The 22,355-nt window shown below is 40.8% G+C and overlaps 1 protein-coding gene across 1 annotated transcript in view; it reads left to right on the forward strand.

Moving 5' to 3' along the window:
• LOC149434872 (catenin delta-1-like) overlaps positions 1-22,355 on the forward strand; it is a gene marked incomplete at its 3' end in the record, with an annotated part of 273,021 nt that overhangs the window by 81,171 nt on the left and 169,495 nt on the right. The window contains exons 9-10 of the mRNA XM_089663279.1: positions 9,484-9,549; positions 16,563-16,690. Of these exons, the coding sequence (XP_089519405.1) occupies positions 9,484-9,549; positions 16,563-16,690 (194 nt within the window). The remainder of the gene's footprint in view (positions 1-9,483; positions 9,550-16,562; positions 16,691-22,355) is intronic.

Raw genomic sequence — 22,355 nt, forward strand, 5'->3', positions numbered from 1 at the left:
TAGATAGATAGGGTGGTCAGGAAGCGGTTACAGAAGAGGTTTGTGTTACGGCGCTGCGTTACTTTAACTGACAATTGCGCGGTCATGCAACACTGCACCCAAATTAAATTTACATCCTTTTTTTCCCACAAATTGAGCTTTCTTTCGGTGGTATTTGATCGCCTGTGCATTTTTAATTTGTTGCGCTATAAAAAAAAAAAGGCTGACAATTTTGAGAAAAAAAACAATATTTTGGACTTTTTGCTACATGTCCAGTAAAAAAAAATGAAAAAATCTAATTTTGTCACAAATTTCATCCAAAATGCATTCTGTGACATGTCTTTGCTAAAAAAAATCCCAATACGTGTAAATTAATTGGTTTACATGAAAGTTTTATAGCGTTTCCAAATGACGGGAAAGATACTGGGATTTTTAATTTTTATTTATACTAATAATGGCGGCGATCAGCGACATATGGCGGCGATCAGCAACATATGGCGGCGATCAGCGACTTATGGCAGGACTGTGGGACTGCGGTAGACATTTTGACACTGGGGGGGAACTGACTTGGGGTCACTGACATCCCCAGTGACACCAATACAGTGGTCAGTGAAAAAAAAACCCACTGACACTGTACTAATGGCACTGGGGAGGAAGGGGTTAACATTTTTAGAGTTTACTGTGTGAGGGGAGTGTTTTACTAGGGGGCGGGGGTGTCTGCTGGATGGGGACAGGCTGATCGAGGGAGAGAAACTCTTCTCTCCCTCTGCAGCTTGTCACGAGCTGTCAGAGAACTGACACAGAGCAGGGCTGTGTGTAAACAATGCAGCCCTGCTCTCTGTCAGCGATCACTGGCCGTGACCCGGCGGCTGACACCCGCTGCTGACACCCGCGGGACAGGTAGGGCGGGCGTGGGCCCCCTACCTGTTTTGCAAAACTACGTTTTAAAACGTGGTTTTGCCTGCCCGTGCCGCCCTGCAACCGTTTTAATGCGGTGGCTGGGCGGTAAGTGGTTAAAGAAATGGACACGGCCTTCTGCCTCCATGCGAAGTTTGGCGAGATACAACATCGCGTACTTGAGACTGTTTACTCGAAGGTGCCTTTTAACCGTATCAAAGTGGGATCTTCGTCTCTGCACCTCCGCTGAGAAGTCAGGGAAAGCAGCCACTTTGACATTCTGAAAGGGATGTTGCCTTTTTCTCTTGCCAGACGAAGTACAGTGTCTCGATCCCGGTAGTTGGTGAGTTTAGCAATGATGGTTGGCGGTCTTGTGGACATACGATGAGCCCGCTTCACCACGAATGTGGTGAACGCGGCCCTGCCATAGGTGGAACACAGGAGGTTTTCGAGGAAAAGCTGGGTCGGATTCCTCGGCACCCTCTGGCAGGCCTAATAAACGAAGGTTACAGCGCCACAAACGTGTTTTCTTGTCATCCCGCTTCTGGGAGATCTGTACGTGGCATTGTATATGCATGTCTTTTGAGTTGTTTGTTGCTATTCTGTCTCTCAGTGTTACAATATACCTACCATTCGATTTTTAGACTGATCATTTCTTTGTGTGTGGGCAAACATTCAGAATCAGCAGGGGATGAAGTACTTATTTCCTTCACTGTATACCGCCATTTCTAAACGCTACAACTTTCATGTAAAACAATTAATTTACTAATTTTATTTTTTTTTTTTTTAGAAAACATTTTGACAATTTCTGACAATTTGATTTTTTTTTATAAATTTTTTTACTGGACATGTTTAATGGCAAAAAGTCAAATATTTTTTTTTCAAAATTGTCGGTCTTTTTTTTTTTTTTCATAGTGCAAAAAATAGACGCACAGGCAATCAAAATACCACCAAAAAAAAGCTCAATTCATGGGAAAAAAGGACGTAAATGTTATCTGGGTGCTGTGTTGCATGACTGCGCATTGTAATGGATCACTGTAATGCAAAAAAATGGCCTGATCAGGAAGGGTGGGGGGGGGGGGGGGGGGGTAAATCCTCAGGAGGGCAAGTGGTTAAAGGAACACTTTGAAAATACATCAGATCTCAATGGGGAAAAATATCATGTTGGATATCTATACTGATATGGATTGGGTAATGTGGTAGGAATGTAAAGATGCCCCATCGTTTGATTTTCGGGGTGTCTTTGAATTCAGTCCTCTGTAGGTTGATAATTTTCATTTCCATCAAAGTGAAAAAATGGTGCCGCAAGCTAGTCAATTTTCATGAAATTTAATTTGAGCAAGTCAAAATGGTACTCAGAAGTTTGTATGGCCCCAACGTGCTTGTATGCATGACTGACAACGTCGGGGCATGCTGTTAATGAGACGACGGATGGTGTCCTGGGGTATTTCCTCTCAGATTTGGACCAGTGCATCACTGACCTCCTGGGCAGTCTGAGGTGCAACCTGGCGGTGTCGCATGGACTGAAACATGATATCCCAGAGGTGTTCTATTGGATTTAGGTCAAGCGTGGGGGCATGGTTTCAGTTCCTTCTTCGTCCTCCAGGAACTGTCTGCATACTCTTGCCACATGAGGCTGAGCATTGTCATGCACTCACTGCACAGGCGTTGGGTCTGACAGTGGGTTCAAGGATTTCATCCCGATGCCGAATGACAGTCAAGGTGCCATTGTCTAGCCTGTAGAGGTCTGTGCGTCCCTCCATGGATATGCCTCAACAAACCATCACTGACCCACCACCAAAACGATCATTCTGAACGATGCTACAGGCAGCATAACGTTCTCCATGGCTTCTCCAGACCCTTTTACGTCTGTTACATGCTCGGGGTGAACCTGCTTTCATCTGAGAAAAGCACAGGGCACCAGTGGCGAACCTCCCAATTCTGGTGTGCAATAGCAAATGCCAATCAAGCTTTGTGGTGCCGGCAAGTGAGCACAGGGCCCATTAGAGGACGTCGGGCTCTCAGGCGACCCTCCTGAAGTCTGTTTCTGATTGTTTGGTCAGAGACATTCACACCAGAGGCCTGCTGGAGGTCATTTTGTAGGGTTCTGGCAGTGCTCATCCTGTTCCTTCTTGCACAAAGGAGCAGATACCGGTCCTACTGATAGGATAAGGACCTTCTATGGCCCTGTCCAGCTCTCCTAGAGTAAGTGCCTGTCTCCTGGAATCTCCTCTATGCTCTTGAGACTGTGTTGGGAGGCACAGCAAACCTTCTGGCAATGGCACATATTGATGTGCTGTCTTGGAGTAGTTGGACTGCCCATGCAACCTGTGTAGGGTCCTGGTATGGCCTCATGCTACCAGTAGTGACACTGGCCCTAGCCAAATGCGAAACTAGTGATAAACAGTGAAGTTGAAAAGATCAGTAGGAAAACAAATGTCAGTGGCCTCCACCTGTAAAACCATTCCTATTTTGGGGGTAATTTTAGTTTTTGCCCATCTAGTGCACCTGTTAATTTCATTAACCCCAAAGCAGCTGAAACTGATTAACAACCCCCTCTGCAATATTGACTTGATGCTATACTCTGATTAAAAAGTGTTCCTTTCATTTTTTTGAGCAGTGTGTGTATGTACATATAATAAAACACACACTATGCTACATATTCCTCAGCTTAGATCAGTTCTAACCAGAACTGATCCTCAAAACATAAATATAAAACATATAATATTAGCTAGAAGGCTTGCATTGCCATATAAGGTAACAAATGATTCACAATAGCTTATATAAAATGTCTTTATTCTGAAACTGGTTGCATGTCTTCAACAGTCTCTAAAATATCCCTATGAAACAGTTAATAGACAAAATAACTGTAGACTATGACTAGAAAGGATTTGACAAATATCAGTGGTCCGTATAGTTGTTAGGCCTCATCATAGCTTATAGTTCTCCTTAGTCCACACAAAGATCTTAAAGCCTGGATAAAGAAGCTGACTGCACAGTCCACTCTTGAGTTTTTAATTTTTTTTTAAATTTATTTCAGGTACCTTCAGTTGTGTTCAAAATATTAGCAGTGTGTTGAAAAAAGTGAATAAAGCTCAAATCCTTCTAATAGCTTTTATTTCCTTACACACAAATGCATTGGAAACACTACACATTCTATTCCAAATCAAAACATAAAGAAAAATATATCAAATTTGTGTTGTTCCTCTGAAAAAATTGAAGAAAAGTGAATATTAGACTGTTTAAAAAAATAGCACTGTTTGTATTCTTTACAAACTCAAACATTCACTATATAAACTGAAAAATGTTTGAAAATTTTCCTTTCCTTTGAATCACTTAATTAATATTTAGTTGTATAACCACTGTTTCTGAGAACTGCTGTGCATCTGTGTTGCATGGACCAACCAACTTCTGGCACCTGTGAACAGGATGATTGGACTACATTCCACAGTTCTTCTCTATTTTTTGGTTTTGCCTCAGAAACTGCATTTTTGATGTCACCCCACAAGTTTTCTATTGGATTAACCACTTCCCGCCCGCCATATAGTCCAATGATGGGCGCAAGGTGGTTCTGGAAGGACGTCATATGACGTCCTATGACGTCCTGTCATTCTCACCGCACATGCGCGGCTCAGGGAGCGCGCGGCGTCCCTCGGACACAGCGGTTCACCGATCACGTAAAGAGCTGAAGACGTCGGCTCGGTCATGTGATCAGCTGTGTCCAATCACAGCTGATCACATGTAAACAGGAAAATGCCGGATATCGGCATTTCTCTCCTCTCGAGCTGTCACGCTGACAGCTGGTGAGGAGAGGAGAGCCGGTAATCGGCTTTCCGCGGAGGGGACATGTACACTGATGATCAGTGTGCTCTGATGATCAGTGTAGCCCCAGCAGTGCCTCGTGCCAGTGCCTCGTGCCAGTGCCACATCAATGCCCCATATCAGTGCACATCAGTGCCACATATCAGTGCCCATCTGAGCTGCATTTCAGTGTCACCCATCAGTGCCAGTCAGTGCTGCCTGTCAGTGCCAGTCAGTGCTGCCTGTCAGTAGTGCCAGTCAGTGCTGCCTGTCAGTAGTGCCAGTCAGTGCTGCCTGTCAGTAGTGCCAGTCAGTGCTGCCTGTCAGTAGTGCCAGTCAGTGCCGCCTGTCAGTAGTGCCAGTCAGTGCCGCCTATCAGTAGTGCTAGTCAGTGCTGCCTATCAGTGCTAGTCAGTGCTGCCTATCAGTGCCATGTATCAGTGCTACCTTTCAGTGCCCATCAGTAATGCCCATCAGTGCCACCTATCAGTGTCCATCAGTGCAGCCTATCAGTGCCCATCACTGAAGCCTCATTAGCGCATATTGGTGAATGAGAAAAATCACTTATTTACAAAATTTTATAACAAAAAGTAAAACTTTTTTTTTCAAAATTTTCAGTGGTTTTTGGTTTGTTTAAGAAAAAACAAAACCCAGTTGATTAAATACCACCAAAATAAAGCTCTGTCACAAAAAAAATTATAATTTCATATGGGTACAGTGTTGCATGACCGCGCAATTGTCATTCAAGTGCGATAGCGCTGAAAGCTGGAAATTGGCCTGGGCAGGAAGGGGGTATAAGTGCCCTGTGGGCTAGCGGCTAAGATCCGGGGATTGGGCTGGCCATTCCATAACGTCAATCTTGTTGGTCTGGAACCAAGATGTTGCACTTTTACTGGTGTGTTTGGGGTCGTTGTCTTGTTGGAACACCCATTTCAAGGGCATTTCCTCTTCAGCATAAGGCAGCATGACCTCTTCAAGTATTCTGATGTATTCAAACTGATCCATGTTCCCTGGTATGCGATAAATAGGCCCAACACCGTAGTATGAGAAACATCCCCATATCATGATGCTTGCGCAACCATGCTTCACTGTCTTCACAGTGTACTGTGGCTTGAATTCAGTGTTTGGGGGTCGTCTGACAAACTGTCTCCGGCCACTAGACCCAAAAAAGAACAATCCTACTTTCATCAGTCCACAAAATGTTGCGCCATTTCTCTTTAGGCCAGTCAATGTGCTCTTTGGCAAATTGTAACCTCTTCAGCACGTCTTTTTTTTCAACAGTGGGACTTTGCGGGGGCTTCTTGCAGATAGCTTGGCTTCACATAGGCGTCTTCTAATTGTAGCAGTACTCACAGGTAACTTTAGATCTTCCTGGAGCTGATTGTTGGCTGAGTCCTTGCCATTTTGGCTGTTCTATCTATTCGTATGGTAGTTTTTTGCTTTCTTCCACGTCTTTCAGGTTTTGGTTGCCATTTTAAAGCATTTGCGATCATTTTAGCTGAGCAGCCTATCATTTTCTGCACTTCTTATGTTTTCCCCTCTCCAATCAACTTTTTAATCAAGGTCTGCTGTTCTTCTGAACAATGTCTTTAACGACCCATTTTCCTCTGAATTTCAGAGAGAAATGCACTTGTAACCAGCAAGTAAAACATTTGCTGCCTTCCTTCCTTAAATAAGGGCAATAATTGCCACCTGGTTTTCAAAGAATGAATGACCTCACTAATAGAACTCCACGCTGCTATTATTTTGTACATGCCCCTTTCAATTAGTGATTCAATTACACAGAATCGGCAGCATGCATGTCATGACTGTTGGGTCTGTTGGATTTCTATTACTCTACTACACCTGCTAGTAAATTATTTGCCATGTAGAAATATCATTTCTACCAAAAACAGTGATTGATCAGGTTAGTGATGTATGACGGCTATTATTTTGAACACAACTCTATATAGTGCTGTCAGTTTATGCAGCACTTTACATATGTATTATACATTCTCATCAGTTCATGCCCTCAAGGAGCTAACAATCCCTAATTCATTCATACACAAACTAGGGCCAATTTAGAGAGGATCCAATTAACCTTACTTTGTTACACGAGTCATATTTTACTGTTTTGCTGAAGGTAAAACTTGTTACTGCTCTAGGAAATCCTATCCACACAAATCCAGGATTTTGTCCATTTCCTGGCTCAGGGGGGTTCATCTTTAAAGGTCTAGTTAAGAGTGGAGATAGGAGCATTTACCTGTGAAAGCAGAGAAGGCATAATTAGACTGCTGTGTTTAACTGCTTAGCACTCCAACGCAGCACTTGCTCAGTGCAGCACTGTGCCCCCCATCTGGACACAGATTTTGTCTATTGAGATTTGGAATATCTCTATTTCTCTACACCTCAGTAAGCATGATGGATTGTTGTAACAGCAATTTTTTTTTTTTTCCATTAATATAGGCAGTTATGCCAATATATTTTAAATTTTTTTGATTTTCATTATAGAGCAAATAACTGCTTTAAATCTGTGGTTCTGTGATGTCTTCACCATAATAGCAATAAGCAGTTCTTTGTGCTTATCTACCACGTTCTCAATATGGTTAGTCTTGTTATTATAGATTTATCAGAATATCAATTTTTAGACCTGTCCAATTAGCCTTGCGTCTAATTTACATTATATCTTCTATGATGTTTATAGAGGAATATTGAGGGTGATTTGGTGTTTCCCAGTTGCTGTCAGCCATAGGATGGATATCTGACCACCTTGCTCTTCTTGATGGTCCATGCCATTGAGGCCTTGGAATATGCAGTCTCATCCTGGACACTATTATTTTATAGTTGCTCTGATCAATGCTTGTTTAATCCCCCTGGCGGTATTCCCGAGTGTAGCTCGGGGCTAGGTTTCAGTACCAAAAGCGGTAACCCTGAGCTACACTCAGGATTACACTGCAGCGTTTCTCCGTGATCCCTCCAGCATTTACCTTGTCCTGCAATCCCGCGATGTCCCCTCTGCTGCATCCCCGGCCATCTCCTCCAGCTGATGCAGGCATCCGTCTTTCGGGTTCCGTTCCATGCAAGTGTCGGTACATACGGGGGACGGAACCGGTGGGAAATTAAAAAATGTGACATTCGCTCAATACACTAAAATCTGATAGTATTCCATTACTGTATCAAACCATTTCACATACATTTTGTCCTGTGCCCTGCCTGCATTTTTACTGTTCTTTCTGCTTGGAAATTGAGAAACGTCCATGGCGTCCAAAAAGCATCCCTTTTTGTGAAAAGCAGTTTTAGACCAGCTAGAGAACAGCGATAGTAAATTAAAACCACTTGCAGAATTGAGCGAAAGTGATTTGTGGGGAAATTTTGTCATCAGACACTGAAAATGATTCTGCGACTGAGCTCAGCAGTGTGCGAACTTGGCGCTCTATTTCAAATTTCAGTGTTTTTGGTTTGATTACATTATTGAATTAAATTTATTATTATATTTTTTATGATTCTATTATAATTTATGATTTCGTGTTTCAAGTTTTATCATACCCGGGATGTTTACTAGACTCTTGTTCGGACAGATTTCAGTGAGTTATTCCTAAGAATTACAGGCCTACAATAAAAAAAAAACATATTTCCATTGAAAACAATGTACCGCTTTGAGCACAGAAATACTGACATAATCAGACTGCTAGGGAGGTTAATCCTTTTGCAAGTATTGTCATGGCAATTACTTCAATGTCATTTACCTACTATCCGTGCGTACATTAACATTTACCTCTGTATGTTTATTTAGAAATTCCTTTTGTATCCATTCCCCCTGAAGAAGATCAAAAAATGGAAAGTCCCATATAGGGGGGCCCTTCATGTGTCAGAGATTTAGAGGCTTATGAAACAAAGCCCTTGATTGTGAAACTATTGAAATTGGTCTTTTCTACGTTTAACAATTTTTTTAAATGTTTATAGTGGTTTTAAGAGAGTATTTACTTTGAGTGGTAATATCTGGGTACACCTGTTATTAGTAGATGTGTCTATGCAGTACCAGAACCTTTAATCTGTAATAATACCACATGAAGCAATGCTTTAAAGTTTGTTAGATTTTAGCATTGTTTCACATTGGTAAATCTGCACCTCAATAGGGGCACCAATGAGCAACTGACAGTTTCCCTATTGGACTTCACTCACCAACTGGCTAAAGCTTTTGTGAGGAAGCAGTGACACCATAAGAGAAAGAAAGCAGTTTCTTTGCATTACACAGCTTGGCACTTGGTGAATAAACTTCATGTGTCAAAGTAAACCTGACTGAAATATGTCAAATGAGTGTGTAATGAAAAAAGTTATAGAATTACGGAATGTCTTCCTTTGTGCAAACTGCAAAATGATCAGTAGATCTAGTTTAGGCAAACAAATGTACATAAAGAGGCCCTTCTGTCTAGCAAGCCAGTGCTCTAGGAAACCTATTGCTATAAAGTAGCCATAAAGAGATGCAAGGCAGGGCCAAAGCAGACTTTAATCATATTTGCTTATAACTTAAGATGCCTGTATCTCTGGATCTGCTGTTCATCTAACATGCATTTTTTTCAACTAAAGGTAACCCCTGCTTATGCATCTCCAGCATACTCCAAGTTATCCAAAATCTGTGAAAGGTGTTTTTTTTTTTTTTCCCCCCACAGCATTTACTGTTGGCTCACAGAGTCATTGCTCTATGCCAGCACCTGTAACAGAGGGGCTCCTGATTTCAGTGTGTTTATTTGAATTTAGATTTGTGTACCTAGTCAAGTGGTATATTGAGTAAATGGTATTATGGTAAACCTGATTTATGTTTCTTAGGTAAAAAGACTTTTGAAGAGGCACCAGACAATGTGGATTTTCCAAAGAGAATGGTTCCAGCAAAAGGTAACTAGTTTACGTAGCAATATGCTTTATGGTTGGATTCACACCTTTTTGCATTTTTGCTTGATGTTTTTTCCATTGAAATTAACAGTAATGCTTCAAAAGCATGTCAATGCATGCGTTAAGGCATGCATTATAAATTAATTGACATTTAATATGGCGTTAACAAATAATAAAAACTCTGTGCCACAGGCAAAACCAAAAGAAACCATAAATAAGGAAACACAGATGAATGTGATTGACTGCTGCAGTCTGTGTCCGGCTTCCACATTGTGAACCCTATAAATGTGTATATAGACCAGCCTTTTTCAACCAGGGTGCCTTTGGTAAAATGTCTATAAATTGCCCAAAATTTGTATACAAGCCTTCCTTTTTTATGGAACAAGCCTTCCTTTTAACACAAAGCCAGAGGTTTTCATTCTACACTTACATCCTTCTAGCAGCTGGTGTCCTGGCAACCAATGACATCAGTTGATAAGGAAGATGTGTGCATGCACAGCATCTTTGCCTCTCTCCTGCCCCTCTCTGTCAGCGCTGGGGTCACATTAGCTGAGTGATGAAGAAAAACAGAGGGAGAAAAATATTGGAATACTAGTCAGTACCAGTGTGCAAAAGTGTATTTGCTTTGGAAATACAGTTTGCCACATGTAAAAGTGCAAAAAATAGATAACTGCAGAAAATCCAACTAATGTCCAGTGTGTCAGTAACTCCCATTCAAATAATAGTTTGAAAACCAAAAGATAGGTGAACAGGTGCTGGTGGATTCACATGGATGTGCACTCACCGCAATGGATCGACCTTCTATTACTAGATAGGCCTCACTGTGATTTTTTTGGTTGGACCCACTGTGTCTCATACCACCAACCTGACCATTCATATGTACCAGGATACAATTTCTTCAGTGCAATACTCTGCCACTCAAAAAACAGTATCAGAGAAAAGCTTCATTGCACAAAGCAGCAGACTTAAACTATATAAAACCTTACAATTAGACCACACTCACATGTATATATATACCAGGTACATACAGTGCTTCCTGAAGACTTCCAGTTAAAGACGAAACTAGTTGAAGTCGTGTTCCCCAGCTGATACGTCCCATCCCTGGAGCACAAGCCAGCTTTTTTTCTAGGGCCAGCAGCAGCATCTTAACCTTAAGCACTGTATGTACCTGATTCTGGTCCTTAGGCACATATACTTGTGAGTGCGGTCTAATTGTAATGTTTTATGTGGTTTAATAAAGTCTGCTGCTTTGCACAATGAACCTGTTTTTTTGAGTGGCGGCGTTTTGCATTGGAAGAAATCGTATTCTGGTACGTATGAATGTTCAAGTTGATGGCAAGAAACAAAGTGGGTCCAACCAAAAAAATTGCAGTGAGACCTATCTAGTAATAAAAGTTCCGTCCATTGTGGTGAGTGTACATCCATGTAGGGTCACGTGGAAGTGGTAACCTGTTTATCTGTTACTAATGGCACTAGGACCTGTCGACCTATCTTTTTTGGTTTTCAAGCAACTATTTGAATGGGATTTACTGACACATTGGACTTTAGTTGGATTTTCTGGTGGTGTTTATTTTTTGCACCTTTACATGTGACAAACTGTTTAGTAACCTTGATTTACATTTTTGGCAGCACTGTTTTATATACACTTTTTTTTTTTTTTTTTAACATTTAATATGAATTGCATTGCTGTCACATTGATGTCAATGGAAACACATTGATGTCAATGGAAAAGCATTACGAGGGGGGAAAAAAGCATAAATTTGATTCCAGTTGTTTTTTTTTTTTTTTTTGCATATTTGTCACACTTAAATGATTCATATCCTCAAACAAATTTTTATTTTATTACACAAAGATAACCTGAGTAAGTCCAAAATGTAGTTTTTAAATGATTTTGTTTATTAAGGGAAAAAAGTTGTCCAAACCTGCCTGGCCCTATATAAAAAAGTAAATGCCCCCTAAACCTAAAGACTGGTTGCGCCACTTTGTGGCAGCAACTGCAATCATTTGTTATATCATCTGGCAATGAGTTTTTCACATCACTATGGATTAATTTTGGCCCACTTTTATTTTGAAGAATTGTTCTAAATCAGCCACATTGGAGGGTTTTTGAGCATAAACGGACTCTTTAAGGTTACACCACAGCATCTCAATCAGATTTAAGTCCGAACTTAGAGTAGGCCACTCCTAAACCATTTTTTTGTTGTTGAGCCATTCAGAGGTGGACATGCTGGTGTGGTTAGGATTATTGTCCTGCTGCATAACCCAAGTGCACTTGAGCTTGAGGTCACAAACTGATGGCCAGACATTCTCCTTCTGGATTTTCTGGTAGAGATCAGAATTCATGGTTCCATCAATTGTGGCAAGTCGTACAGGTCCTGAAGCTGCAAAGCAGCCCCAGACCATCACACTACTACCACCATGTTTGACTGTTGATATGATCTTTTTATGAAATGCTGTTAGTTTTACCTCACACAAGCCACACCAGTGTCCTGATCAACCCTTGTGGCAATAAATTGACATGTTGAAAAGACTCTTTATGCCTCATAGAAAATACCATGGGTTTTTGTTTTCAAAATGTGGTAATTTTGTGGGTGTTTCCACTGCTGTCCTGTTGCTCCAGGGCCTTCAAAACTGGGATAGTCTGAAATTAGATCCGTAATTTTTATTCTCCTTATATAAGGTACTGCTTGGATTTGGGATCCCTCTATTCATCTAGTCTCACATGTGGTCCTTTTTGGGTAAGGGTAGCAGAATGTGTTTTTGGGTGTAGTTGCAAGTAGGCCTATGGTGTGTGTAAGAAATAACTTAACACTTCAAGACCGCCTAACATACATGTACATCGGCAGATTCAAGTGTTATACTAGGATGATGCCTGCAGCTACAGGCATCGTCCCTGTTTTGTTTTTTTTTCCTGCAGGTGATCCTTTGTGTAAAAGCCATCTTAGCGGCTAATTAGCCACTGGATTGCTTTTACGGCAGCGGGAGGGGTCTCCCCACCCACGGGTACTTCTCTGGGCTATCTAGGGAACCTGAAACTGATGCCGGTAGTTCCGTTGGATTACCACAGAGGTGATCAAGGACCAGAATGTACCTGATCAGCTCCATGGTATAGGAAAATGGAAGCGACTAGTATTCTATCACTTCCAGTTTCCCCAGATGTAAACCGCACCATTTTTAGATTGGGAAAGCATCTGATCACACCGATGTTGGTGCGATCAGATGCTTTTAAGGGCAGAGGTGTCTAATAGACTCCATGAATAGTACCTGTCACTACCTATTGCTTTAATAAGGATGTTTACATACTTTTGACAGCAATAAAAGTGATTAAAAATTTAAAGAAACTGTGTAATAAATATATATATATATATATAGATAGGTAGATATAGATATTCTGGGGGGATGACGCTCACACTGGTGCGATGTAAAATCAAGGTCAGTCTTTATTTTTCAAATAAAGATAACAAAAACAGTTTTCTGGCAGCAAGAAGGAATAAAACTGTCCCAGCAGCAGGATAATAGTCCTTCTGCCTCTACAGGGGCTCAAACACAAGTCTGGTCAGACAAAAAAAAAAAAACAGTCCTTAACCAAAAATAATCTTTGTGGCTTACCACCATTCCACGGAACTGTCAGTTCAGGGCTGTGTCCTCTCCTTTTTCTGATGGTCAAACACAGCGCATATCAAGCAAAATGCCTCAGCAGTTCAGGAACAGACAACTGTCTAGGTTCTCAAATACAATGAAGCCGGCTACACGGTGACATCCTTTGCCACAACTCTTTATTGGCTACATGGCAGGATACAGTGGTAACATGCTAATGCATTTTGGCTAAAGCCTTACTCGTAGCATGTTTGTACAAATACAGCACAGCACAGTGGCTAAATGGTTAGCACTTCCGCCTGGTACTAGGGTCGTTGGTTTGAATCCCAGCCACGGCACCTTCTGCCTGGAGTTTGCATGTTCTCCCTGTGCCTGCGTGGGTTAACTCCGGGTACTCCGGTTTCCTCCCACACTCCAAAGACATGCTGGTAGGTTAATTGGATCCTGTCTAAATTGGCCCTTGTATATGAATGTGAGTTAGGGACCTTAGATTGTACGCTCCTTGAGGGTTAGGGACTGATGTGAATGTACAATATAGTACAATATATAAGTAAAGCAAACATTCTCAATTATTTTGGGTCATCAGAAATTGTCCAGAGCCTGCAGTACCATAGGTATAGAAAGTACGGTTCTCATGTATGTTAATAGGAATAGGTGCAATTGGCTCTCAACTAACCCTTTAGGAACATGTGAAACAGGACAATATTGTAACAGAGTTACAATAATCACCTAAGACTCAGATTCCGTAAATAACCCTAGGTGAAACCATTATACTTCAAAAACTATTTCTCCATTTCCAATAAATCTCTGATGGAGAGAACACGTGATGTAAGACAGGCCTCTGATACCCGTTTGTAGTAAGCCAACTTTAAGAATCTTCATAATAGCATAAGAGTAAGTAATAACTGTATAGGAAAATACTCATCACAATAACATTATTGGTAATGCGAGGGGGGAGGCAAACATGGCAGAGATACACTATAAAACCTTTAGCAGGGTTCCTCTAAATTCTAGAAAGATGAGCCGTAAAGAACCATAGCTGACTATTTCTGTCTCCCTTAAGGCAAGGCCAGTGGAATCAAGCAGGAATCATACAGGTAGAGGGTTTCAGAAATCTGTTGTTCTTTCATCCCTGGAGCCAGGAGTAGTCCCGCTAAGATTTTCTTCTTTCTTTTCTCTTGTTTTTCCCCACTCCTCTGTTTCCTCTCCCGTTTCCTCTTGTATTCCATCTTGAGACAAAATGACATAGGAATACAGGAGGGCGAATAAAAATAAAAACAGGAATGCGCAAAGTCAGCTCTTCAAATGGGAAGATCCGATGCATATTATCAAACCAGGTATAGAGCTACCAAAAGAGGAAATAGATGCCCCTCTAGCGTTGTCATTGAAACCGCAGACGATGTCTCAAGGTGAATCTGTGTCTCTCCCCCTAGGCCTTAAGGCTCTATGTTCCCTTTCAAAAGTTACCGGGGAGTCCGGGAGTTTCTCTAACAGGTCATTAAAGCTTGGAGGGCCTGGGGTATCTGTTCCGCTTCTACAGATTCTGGTATGCCTCCTACCCTCCGGTTCCTTCTCCGACCACGGTTATCTAGATTCTCCATGTGGCATTGCATTTCGATTAGCTGAGTGTTATGGTGTGCTACTGTGGACTGTAGGTCAATTATTGCTGTGTCACAGCTTGTTCAGCGTCTGTGTGATTCTGGTGGTGACTGAGCGGTGGTCTTCTCTAAGTTCAGTGATGGGCGACATTAAGGTGGTTTTGATATTGGCTGTTTATATTTTGTAAATCCGCCATCCACGGCATCTGTTGAAAGATTTCAGACATGGAGCTCAGCGATTCCCCTTTGCTAGAACTTGTGAGCTTTTCCTATCTTCCCCATAGTCGTTTGTGCCTAGGAAGCTTTGCAGGGCAGCTATACTCTTTCTCACGATATCATAGCTTCTCCACAGAGCGTCCATCTTGGATTCCGTCAGAACCACAATAATTCTCAGATATAAGGTTTATACAGCAGATGCAAACATTGCTATTTTGTAGCAACAGTCGCTTTTGTTTTTAATTCTTTCCCACTGAGCATACTCTTATATGCGGCCTCACAGAAGCAAGCGTTTATTTGTGGGGTGGCATATATGCACCACTGTGTTTGTGCAGGAATTGCACTCCCAGTATAAAGACCGACCTGTTAACAACAGTCCAGGTCTCTCACCAACGATCAGCAACCAGGAGGACTGGTTCCCAATTACTGTGATAGCTTTGTGATTTGTTATCACAGTGATCAGTCACTGTACAGCCTGACCATGTGTCTATTTCTCCTCTTGAATGGAACTGAAGATACAATGCATTTTTTTCTCCCTGCTAGAGGAGAAAATTAAAAACACGAGTGTGTGTAAAAAAAAATAAAAAATTAAGATAAAATGGCTAGATCAGGGTTAGGTTCAAAGGTCATGCTCAGTGTCAGTTGGGGTCAGTGTATTTTAGATGGCATTAAAAAAAAATGTAGTTTTCTTGTCAGTGTGTTTTAGGTGGGATGAAAAAGCAAAATGTACCTTTTTGTTTTTGGGTGCTACTACAGATAGAAATAACATAGGCATATGTGGCACTGTTGTGATCGTCAGGAGTAGCAGAATTTGTTTTGGGTTGTTCTTTGGTGGTAGGTCATGGTAATAGCAAGAAATATACAGCTAAATTAAAAAAAAAATACTATTGTGCCAGTTTTACTTTTGATAATAAAAAAAGAAGAAAAATCAGAAAAAAAATTTACCACCAGATTTACCCAGTTGTTCTGTAAAAACAAGGTATAATTCACCTGGATACATTAAGGGCGACTTCACTTTGCCCTGCTGTGTTTTTGTAATAGACCCTCACGGAAACCACAGGTTAGCTGCACTTTAGCAGAGCTAAGGGTGAAGCCACCCTAAGTAGTTGAGATATAGAAAGAAAATAAAAATAACATTCTTAAAAAAATATTTTAAGAATGCATGTCAAAGTTGCAAAACTGTGTTCTGGTGTTTGGATTTGTTTTACCTTCATCATGAAGAGGTTAAGTATACTTATATTGTAAAGCGCTGTGCAAACTGTTGGCGCTATATAAATCCTGTATAATAATACTGGCTGTTGTATTGTGAAGAATAAATATGACCCTGTATTATTATTCCAATATATTAATCAGATAATGTATGAGTCTTTATATACACCATACTTGTTTTTTGGATTTATTCAGTTAAGCCATTTGTTATATAGATGTTTGACCTATGCTAATGTTACTTGAAAACATTTTTTTTTTTTTGCTAGTTAGATTTTTTTTTATCTTTTTCTCACTTGCAGTGCTGCACAGAATGTTAAACTATTCAGACTATTGTCTGAAGGCAGCAGTAGGAGAGAGTGGTTCCAAGCTATTAACAATTTTTTTTTTCAATGGCAGGTTATGAGCTCCTTTTTCAACCAGAGGTAGTGCGTCTCTACATTTCTCTTGTGAAGTTGTCACATACACCTGCTATCTTGGAAGCAGCAGCTGGAGCAATACAGAACCTTTGTGCTGGAAACTGGACTGTAAGTTTCATCTAAATCTAACTGTATATTATTTTTTGTGGAATTCTGCAATATATACACAATTCCCTTTTAAAAATCCTGCAAACACAGAGAAATAAAAAATTATAGCATATCCCATGGAAACTGTGAACTTTCACAGCATATTGGAATAGACAAATATTAGATCTTTATTTACACAGTGCCTAAAGATAAAGTTAAATAGAAACACAAGAAAAAGTGTCCTTTCAATAAAATTCAATAAAGAAATATCAGTGTATGTAATAGGGTACTTTGGAAAGTGCATACCTTGGCAGCAAAAGCTGGTATTGCCATTTAGCAGATACTTCTTCTTATAGGCATTTTGCATAATTGCCCACCAGTCTGATTTCACTTTTCCATGCAAACTTCTTTCAGTTGTAAGAGGTTTGTGGACTTCCATGCATTGAACTGTCCATTTTTAACCCCCCCCCTTACAAAATTTGATAGAGAATCAAATTAGTACTTTGATTACAACAGCCCATAACTCATGAAATATTATCATGTTTAAAAACAAATTTCTGGTTAAAACGGAGTTCCACCCAAAAGAGGAAGTTCTGCTTTATAGACTGGTCCCCCTTTGATTAAGGATTGGCACCTTTGGAGAGTTTCTAGGCGATTGAAAGCGGAAGTTGTCCTCCTACCCTCCCTCCCCATAGTCTTCCCAGAAGACTACGGCGCCTTTCAGGAAGTGCAGCGCTACTCATACATGTGCAGTGGGCACCCGGCTGTGAAACTGCAAGCTGTCACAGCCGGGTGCCCAGACTGAAGATGCCGGCACCTGTAACACAGGACGGCCGGTGAAACGGGTTGCAGGGAGGACACCGTGAGACAGGTGAGTGGCTGTTTTTTAAAAGTCATCAGCTACAGATTTTGTAGCTGCTGACTTTTTTATTTTTTTACAGTGTGAGTGGAAGTCTGTTTTTAAGCTGCAGCTTTTGAATAGATGGCCTCACATTTTCATGAAGCAAACCTTGATGGAACTTACCTCCCCAATGTGTCTTGGCGTTTGGGGAAGGAAGAGAGGGAGCATCTACTTACTGATCCATGTGGAGCATCCATGTAAGGCCACCATGACAAATCCTCCTCTCCACTGAAGTGGGGGGGTTTCTGTCGGCCAGGGTAACACTGTGACACGGTCTATAGGTGCCTGGTCATTTGTGTTCCCCTGAGATGTCTAGCTCGCTAGCCTGCCCCTTTCCAGGATGGGGCACATCACGGGTGACCGAACCCTGAGCTAGCAGTTTGTGCATGCTCATGGGCCAGTCTGAGGGGACTACAGGATATATATATTATCCAGCCCGTCACTCAGCTTGGCTGTTTATTGAAGATCTACACAGAAAATAATTCCATGAAGAAAAAGAAAAGGCTATGGAAGCAGATGTCTCAGCAGGGAGCTAGTTCCTACTCCTACACTAGGCCGAAAAAAGAGGGTTGCCTATAGAAGAGAGGGTTTTTTTTTTATACCAGCTAGATTCAGCAAAGCTGTGACCATCAATAAACTCTGAGAAAGGGATTTTACAGTGAGTAACAAAAAATCCTGGTTTCTGGTTCAGCTTCAGCTTTTGGACAGATGACCTCACTTTCTCATGAAGCAAACCATGACATAACTTTTTCCCTCAATGTTTCTGGATTCTGCTGTCCCATTGTACCTATCTCAGACAACTCCATGTTCTTCCTCCTTTCTCACCTAGGTGAGAATCACATGCCCTAAGCCTCCTGGGATACCTACATCACAGATCCCAGGAGTCTGTAGGGTAGTCTACTGTGCATGTTTCAGACCATCAGTGGTTTCTGGTTGTCTCTGTGGTTTTTGCAGCTGCCCCCTAATGACATGAGGTCGTGTTTCATTGGGATGCTGTACAGCCCAGAAAAGACAGGTTTGGCTACATATAAAAGAGTTGCACTACCTCTGTCTACTCTTTGGACAAAGGGGAATCTTTAAAGCTGAACACATGTCTGAGTAAGAGCAATAATTATAGGGCCATCATTCATGGTTAACTCTTAACTGATGACCTGTAAAGGTATTTAAAAGATCCTCTATGGACAATTTGGGGCAACGAGCTTTGTAGCCATTTCACAGTTGCACACAGTTTTAAGGGTTGACGTGTTTGGTATCTATTTACTTGGTGCAGCCCAATATTTTCTCAAAAATTGGGCAATATATTGTGTTTGTGTACTTTAAAATTTAGTTCATTTTTTCTAAAAATATTTGATGAACAGTAGGGCTAATATTGTGTGAGATAAAAAAAACAAAATTCCAACTACAGCCATTTTATTCTCCACAGTCCCTGCTTTTAGAAAATGTATATTGTTTACAAAAATGACCCAGGCAGTGAAAGGGTTAAAGTGGTTGTAAACCTCTTAAATGAAATATGAACAAAGCATGTCCATCTATAGTCTTAATCCAGAGCACAAAGTGTTGTTCCTGTTTGCTACCTTGTTCCTCATGCTGTTAATGAGTCACTTCTGACAAGTTTTCCTGATACTAAGCAACAAAAATAATTTTGTCTTTGCTGTTGAGTTTGACAAGTGAACTGAGGAGGAGGTGGAAGTTGAGAAGGATCTCTCTCTCTTTGAGGTATCAATGATCTGTAGCTTAAGGATGCCAATGCTAATTTGATTGATGCGGTGCACTTCTGCTTAGCATTAGAGCAGCCTGAGTCTGCTCATCTAAAGGTATCCAGCAGCAGATCTACTTGGTAGTAGAGTCTGTCTTGTATAGAGACTGGCATTATCTGGAGAAGTTTTTTTTTACTTCTCAGTCTTTTCATGGAGCTGTGTCATATTGAGGAACATTTCCTAAAAGTGGAACTTTACATATAAAAACTTGATAACAAATGTTCTTTAGCTAGGAATATTCCACATTAATAGTTATGCTGTGTGTGCTGTTTCTTCTTTATATAGAGGCTGCCATTTTGCTGATGCCCAGAGCCCCTAAGCACAATAAATCTTTAGTTTGTCAGCAGTTCAGCCTCTACATTTTTTGCACAGTACCAAAAATGGAAATTAAATGAGCATGTGCAGAGCAGGGTGAGACAGTGTATTACTGGATTTTAAACTGTATAGGCACATATTTTTAACCACTTCAATACCGGGCACTTTTAGCTCCTTCCTGCCCAGGCCAATTTTCAGCTTTTAGCATTGTTGCATTCTGAATGACAATTGCTGGTATTTAATCACCACTGACTTTATTTTTTGCTAAATAAACAAAAAAAAAACACCTTTGAAGGGGAGAGGGGGAACCGTTTTTTGTTTGTTATACCATTTTGCAAATAAACTTTCTTTATAAATTCAGGTCAAAATGTGTTCTGCTACATTTCATTAGTGAAAATAACCCAAAGTAGTGTATACCCAAACTATGGTGTGTATATATAGCTGTCAATCGATCAATCCTGATGGCCAATCTCCGTTCTCGAGGCTTGAAACTGCCAGGATAGTACAAATACCCCCCAAAAGACCAATTTTTGGAAAATGGACAATCCAAGGTATTTAGTAAGAGGCATGGTGAGTTTTTTGAAGTTGCAATTTTTTGTCACAATTTTTTGTAAAGTGCAGAAATTTAAAAAAAAATAAAAAATCACAATTTTTTTTTTAACATATTGTCACCAGTCCAGTGCAGCGTTACACAACTGGTGTTGCAGTGATCAGGTACAGGTACATTGACTGGCAACAGTATGTGTGTTTAAAAAAAAAATAAAAAATCCCCCCAGCCCTCCTTTTTTTTCATTTTTTTTTCATTTTATTTTTCAGCACACTGTGACCAGAGCAATACAGTGTCATGTGATCTGCTGTGATTGGTCACAGTGATCGCATGACACTGGCAGCTAGCCAGTGTAGTGATCTGTCATTGGCTGTGTCCCATGGACACAGCTGGTGACAGATCAAGCTGCTGTGCGGTGCCTTCTAACAGGACGTCATTTGACATCCACTCAGGAGGTGGTGTTAATGTTTTACATATCTATACCTGTAAAATGGGCCAGCATGACATGATCTAGCAAGATTTTTTGACTAAAGTTCCACTTAAGATAAAAAATGGCAGGAGCTCTCACAGAACTGCCCAATTTCCTTAAGACCCTCTTGGCCTTTGTGGGGGATAATCCCATGTTCAAGGATCCTGTAGACAGGACATTAATGTCTATTTTTAAATCTCTTATCTGAATTGTACAGGGCACGGGAACCTGATTCATTCACCATGGGTTATAGGCTCGTGCCTTCAGGTGATTGGACACTGACAAGCTTTCCAGATCGCGTCCTCCTGGAATGCCTCCCCTATAACCTTATGCTACTGCATGAGTCCTGGTCACCTTGCCACTTGTTGCAGTGTGTCTCCCTAACCGTTACTGTGCAAAATAGTGCTATTTTTGATATGTATTCACTTCAGTGTGAAGTTTTCACATTTGCTGCTAGAAATCAAACATTCTGAGTTCAATCTTAGTTGGATGATCAGGTGTTCCATCACACCACTGGTTGTACACTTTTAACGACACTTCTGCCTAGAGCCCTTATAAGATACTCAGGATACTTTTATCATGAAGATTCATTGCAGGACAGTCTACATGTGGGTTATTGCGTACCTTCCTACCAAATATGTTTACCCTATCTCCCACACGCCTACTCCATTATTATCCCACCCTCACTTGTAGCAAGGTTGCTGACCAGGTGAAAGGGAGGTATTTCTATACAGCAGACAAATGCCTGCGCAATCCTCAAACTCAAAATGACGATGTGTCCCTTGCATCACAGCAGGACTGGGTTCTCGGATCGGTCTCAGAACCCAAGTTCTATGTCTAAGGAGTGGAGTAGGGTTATAGGGTAAGGCGCATGTCCTCAAAAGCTTGCCATTATCCGATTACCTGATGGTATGCATATATAGCCTGTGGTGTAGGAGTAAGTTGCTTGTCTACTGTACTGCAAAATATGAATTTTACAGGTAAATCAATATTTTTTCGTGACAACCTCACCATGTATTCTTAGATTACTTTAGTGGCAGTGTGGTAGACCACTGCTGTGTGGTCTAAGGCAAGCTGTCATGCTGCACACACAGGGCAGTCTGGTTATTTCAATGGACTGCACATCAAAGTAACTGGAGCAGCTTTTTTTTTGTTTTTGTTTATCTTTGCACGTTTTTAATCTGTGTGCTTTGACACGTTTCTTGCACATTTCTAAATACGAAAAAATCTCATGTCTGCTTGCTGCATTTGGGGGGGCATTAACCACTTGCTTTCCGGAACATTTACCCCCCTAATGACCAGGCTATTTTTTGCTATTCGGCGTGTCAACTGGAAATTGCTGTACCCAAACTAAATTTATGTCCCTTTTTCACACAAATAGAGCTTTCTTTTGGTGGTATTTGACCACCAATGGATTTATTTTTTGTTATTTAAATGAAAAAAGACTAAAAAGTGTGAAACGATTTTTTTGTTCATTTCGGTTAGAAAAAATATATAGTAAACACCAAAGTTAGTCATAAATTTAGGCCAAAATGTATTCTGCTGCATATCTTTGGTAAAAAAAAAAATATATATATATTCCCAATACATGTATATTGGTTTGCGTGAAAGTTGTAGCGTCTACAAACTAGTGTGTGTGTGTATACGTATGTGTGTGTGTGTGTGTATGTATGTGTATATATATATATATATATATA

The sequence above is a fragment of the Staurois parvus genome, unplaced genomic scaffold (genome assembly GCF_062004578.1).
Source record: "Staurois parvus isolate SC_StPar_1 unplaced genomic scaffold, SC_StPar_1.0 ptg001647l, whole genome shotgun sequence".
Taxonomy (NCBI): Eukaryota; Metazoa; Chordata; class Amphibia; order Anura; family Ranidae; genus Staurois; species Staurois parvus.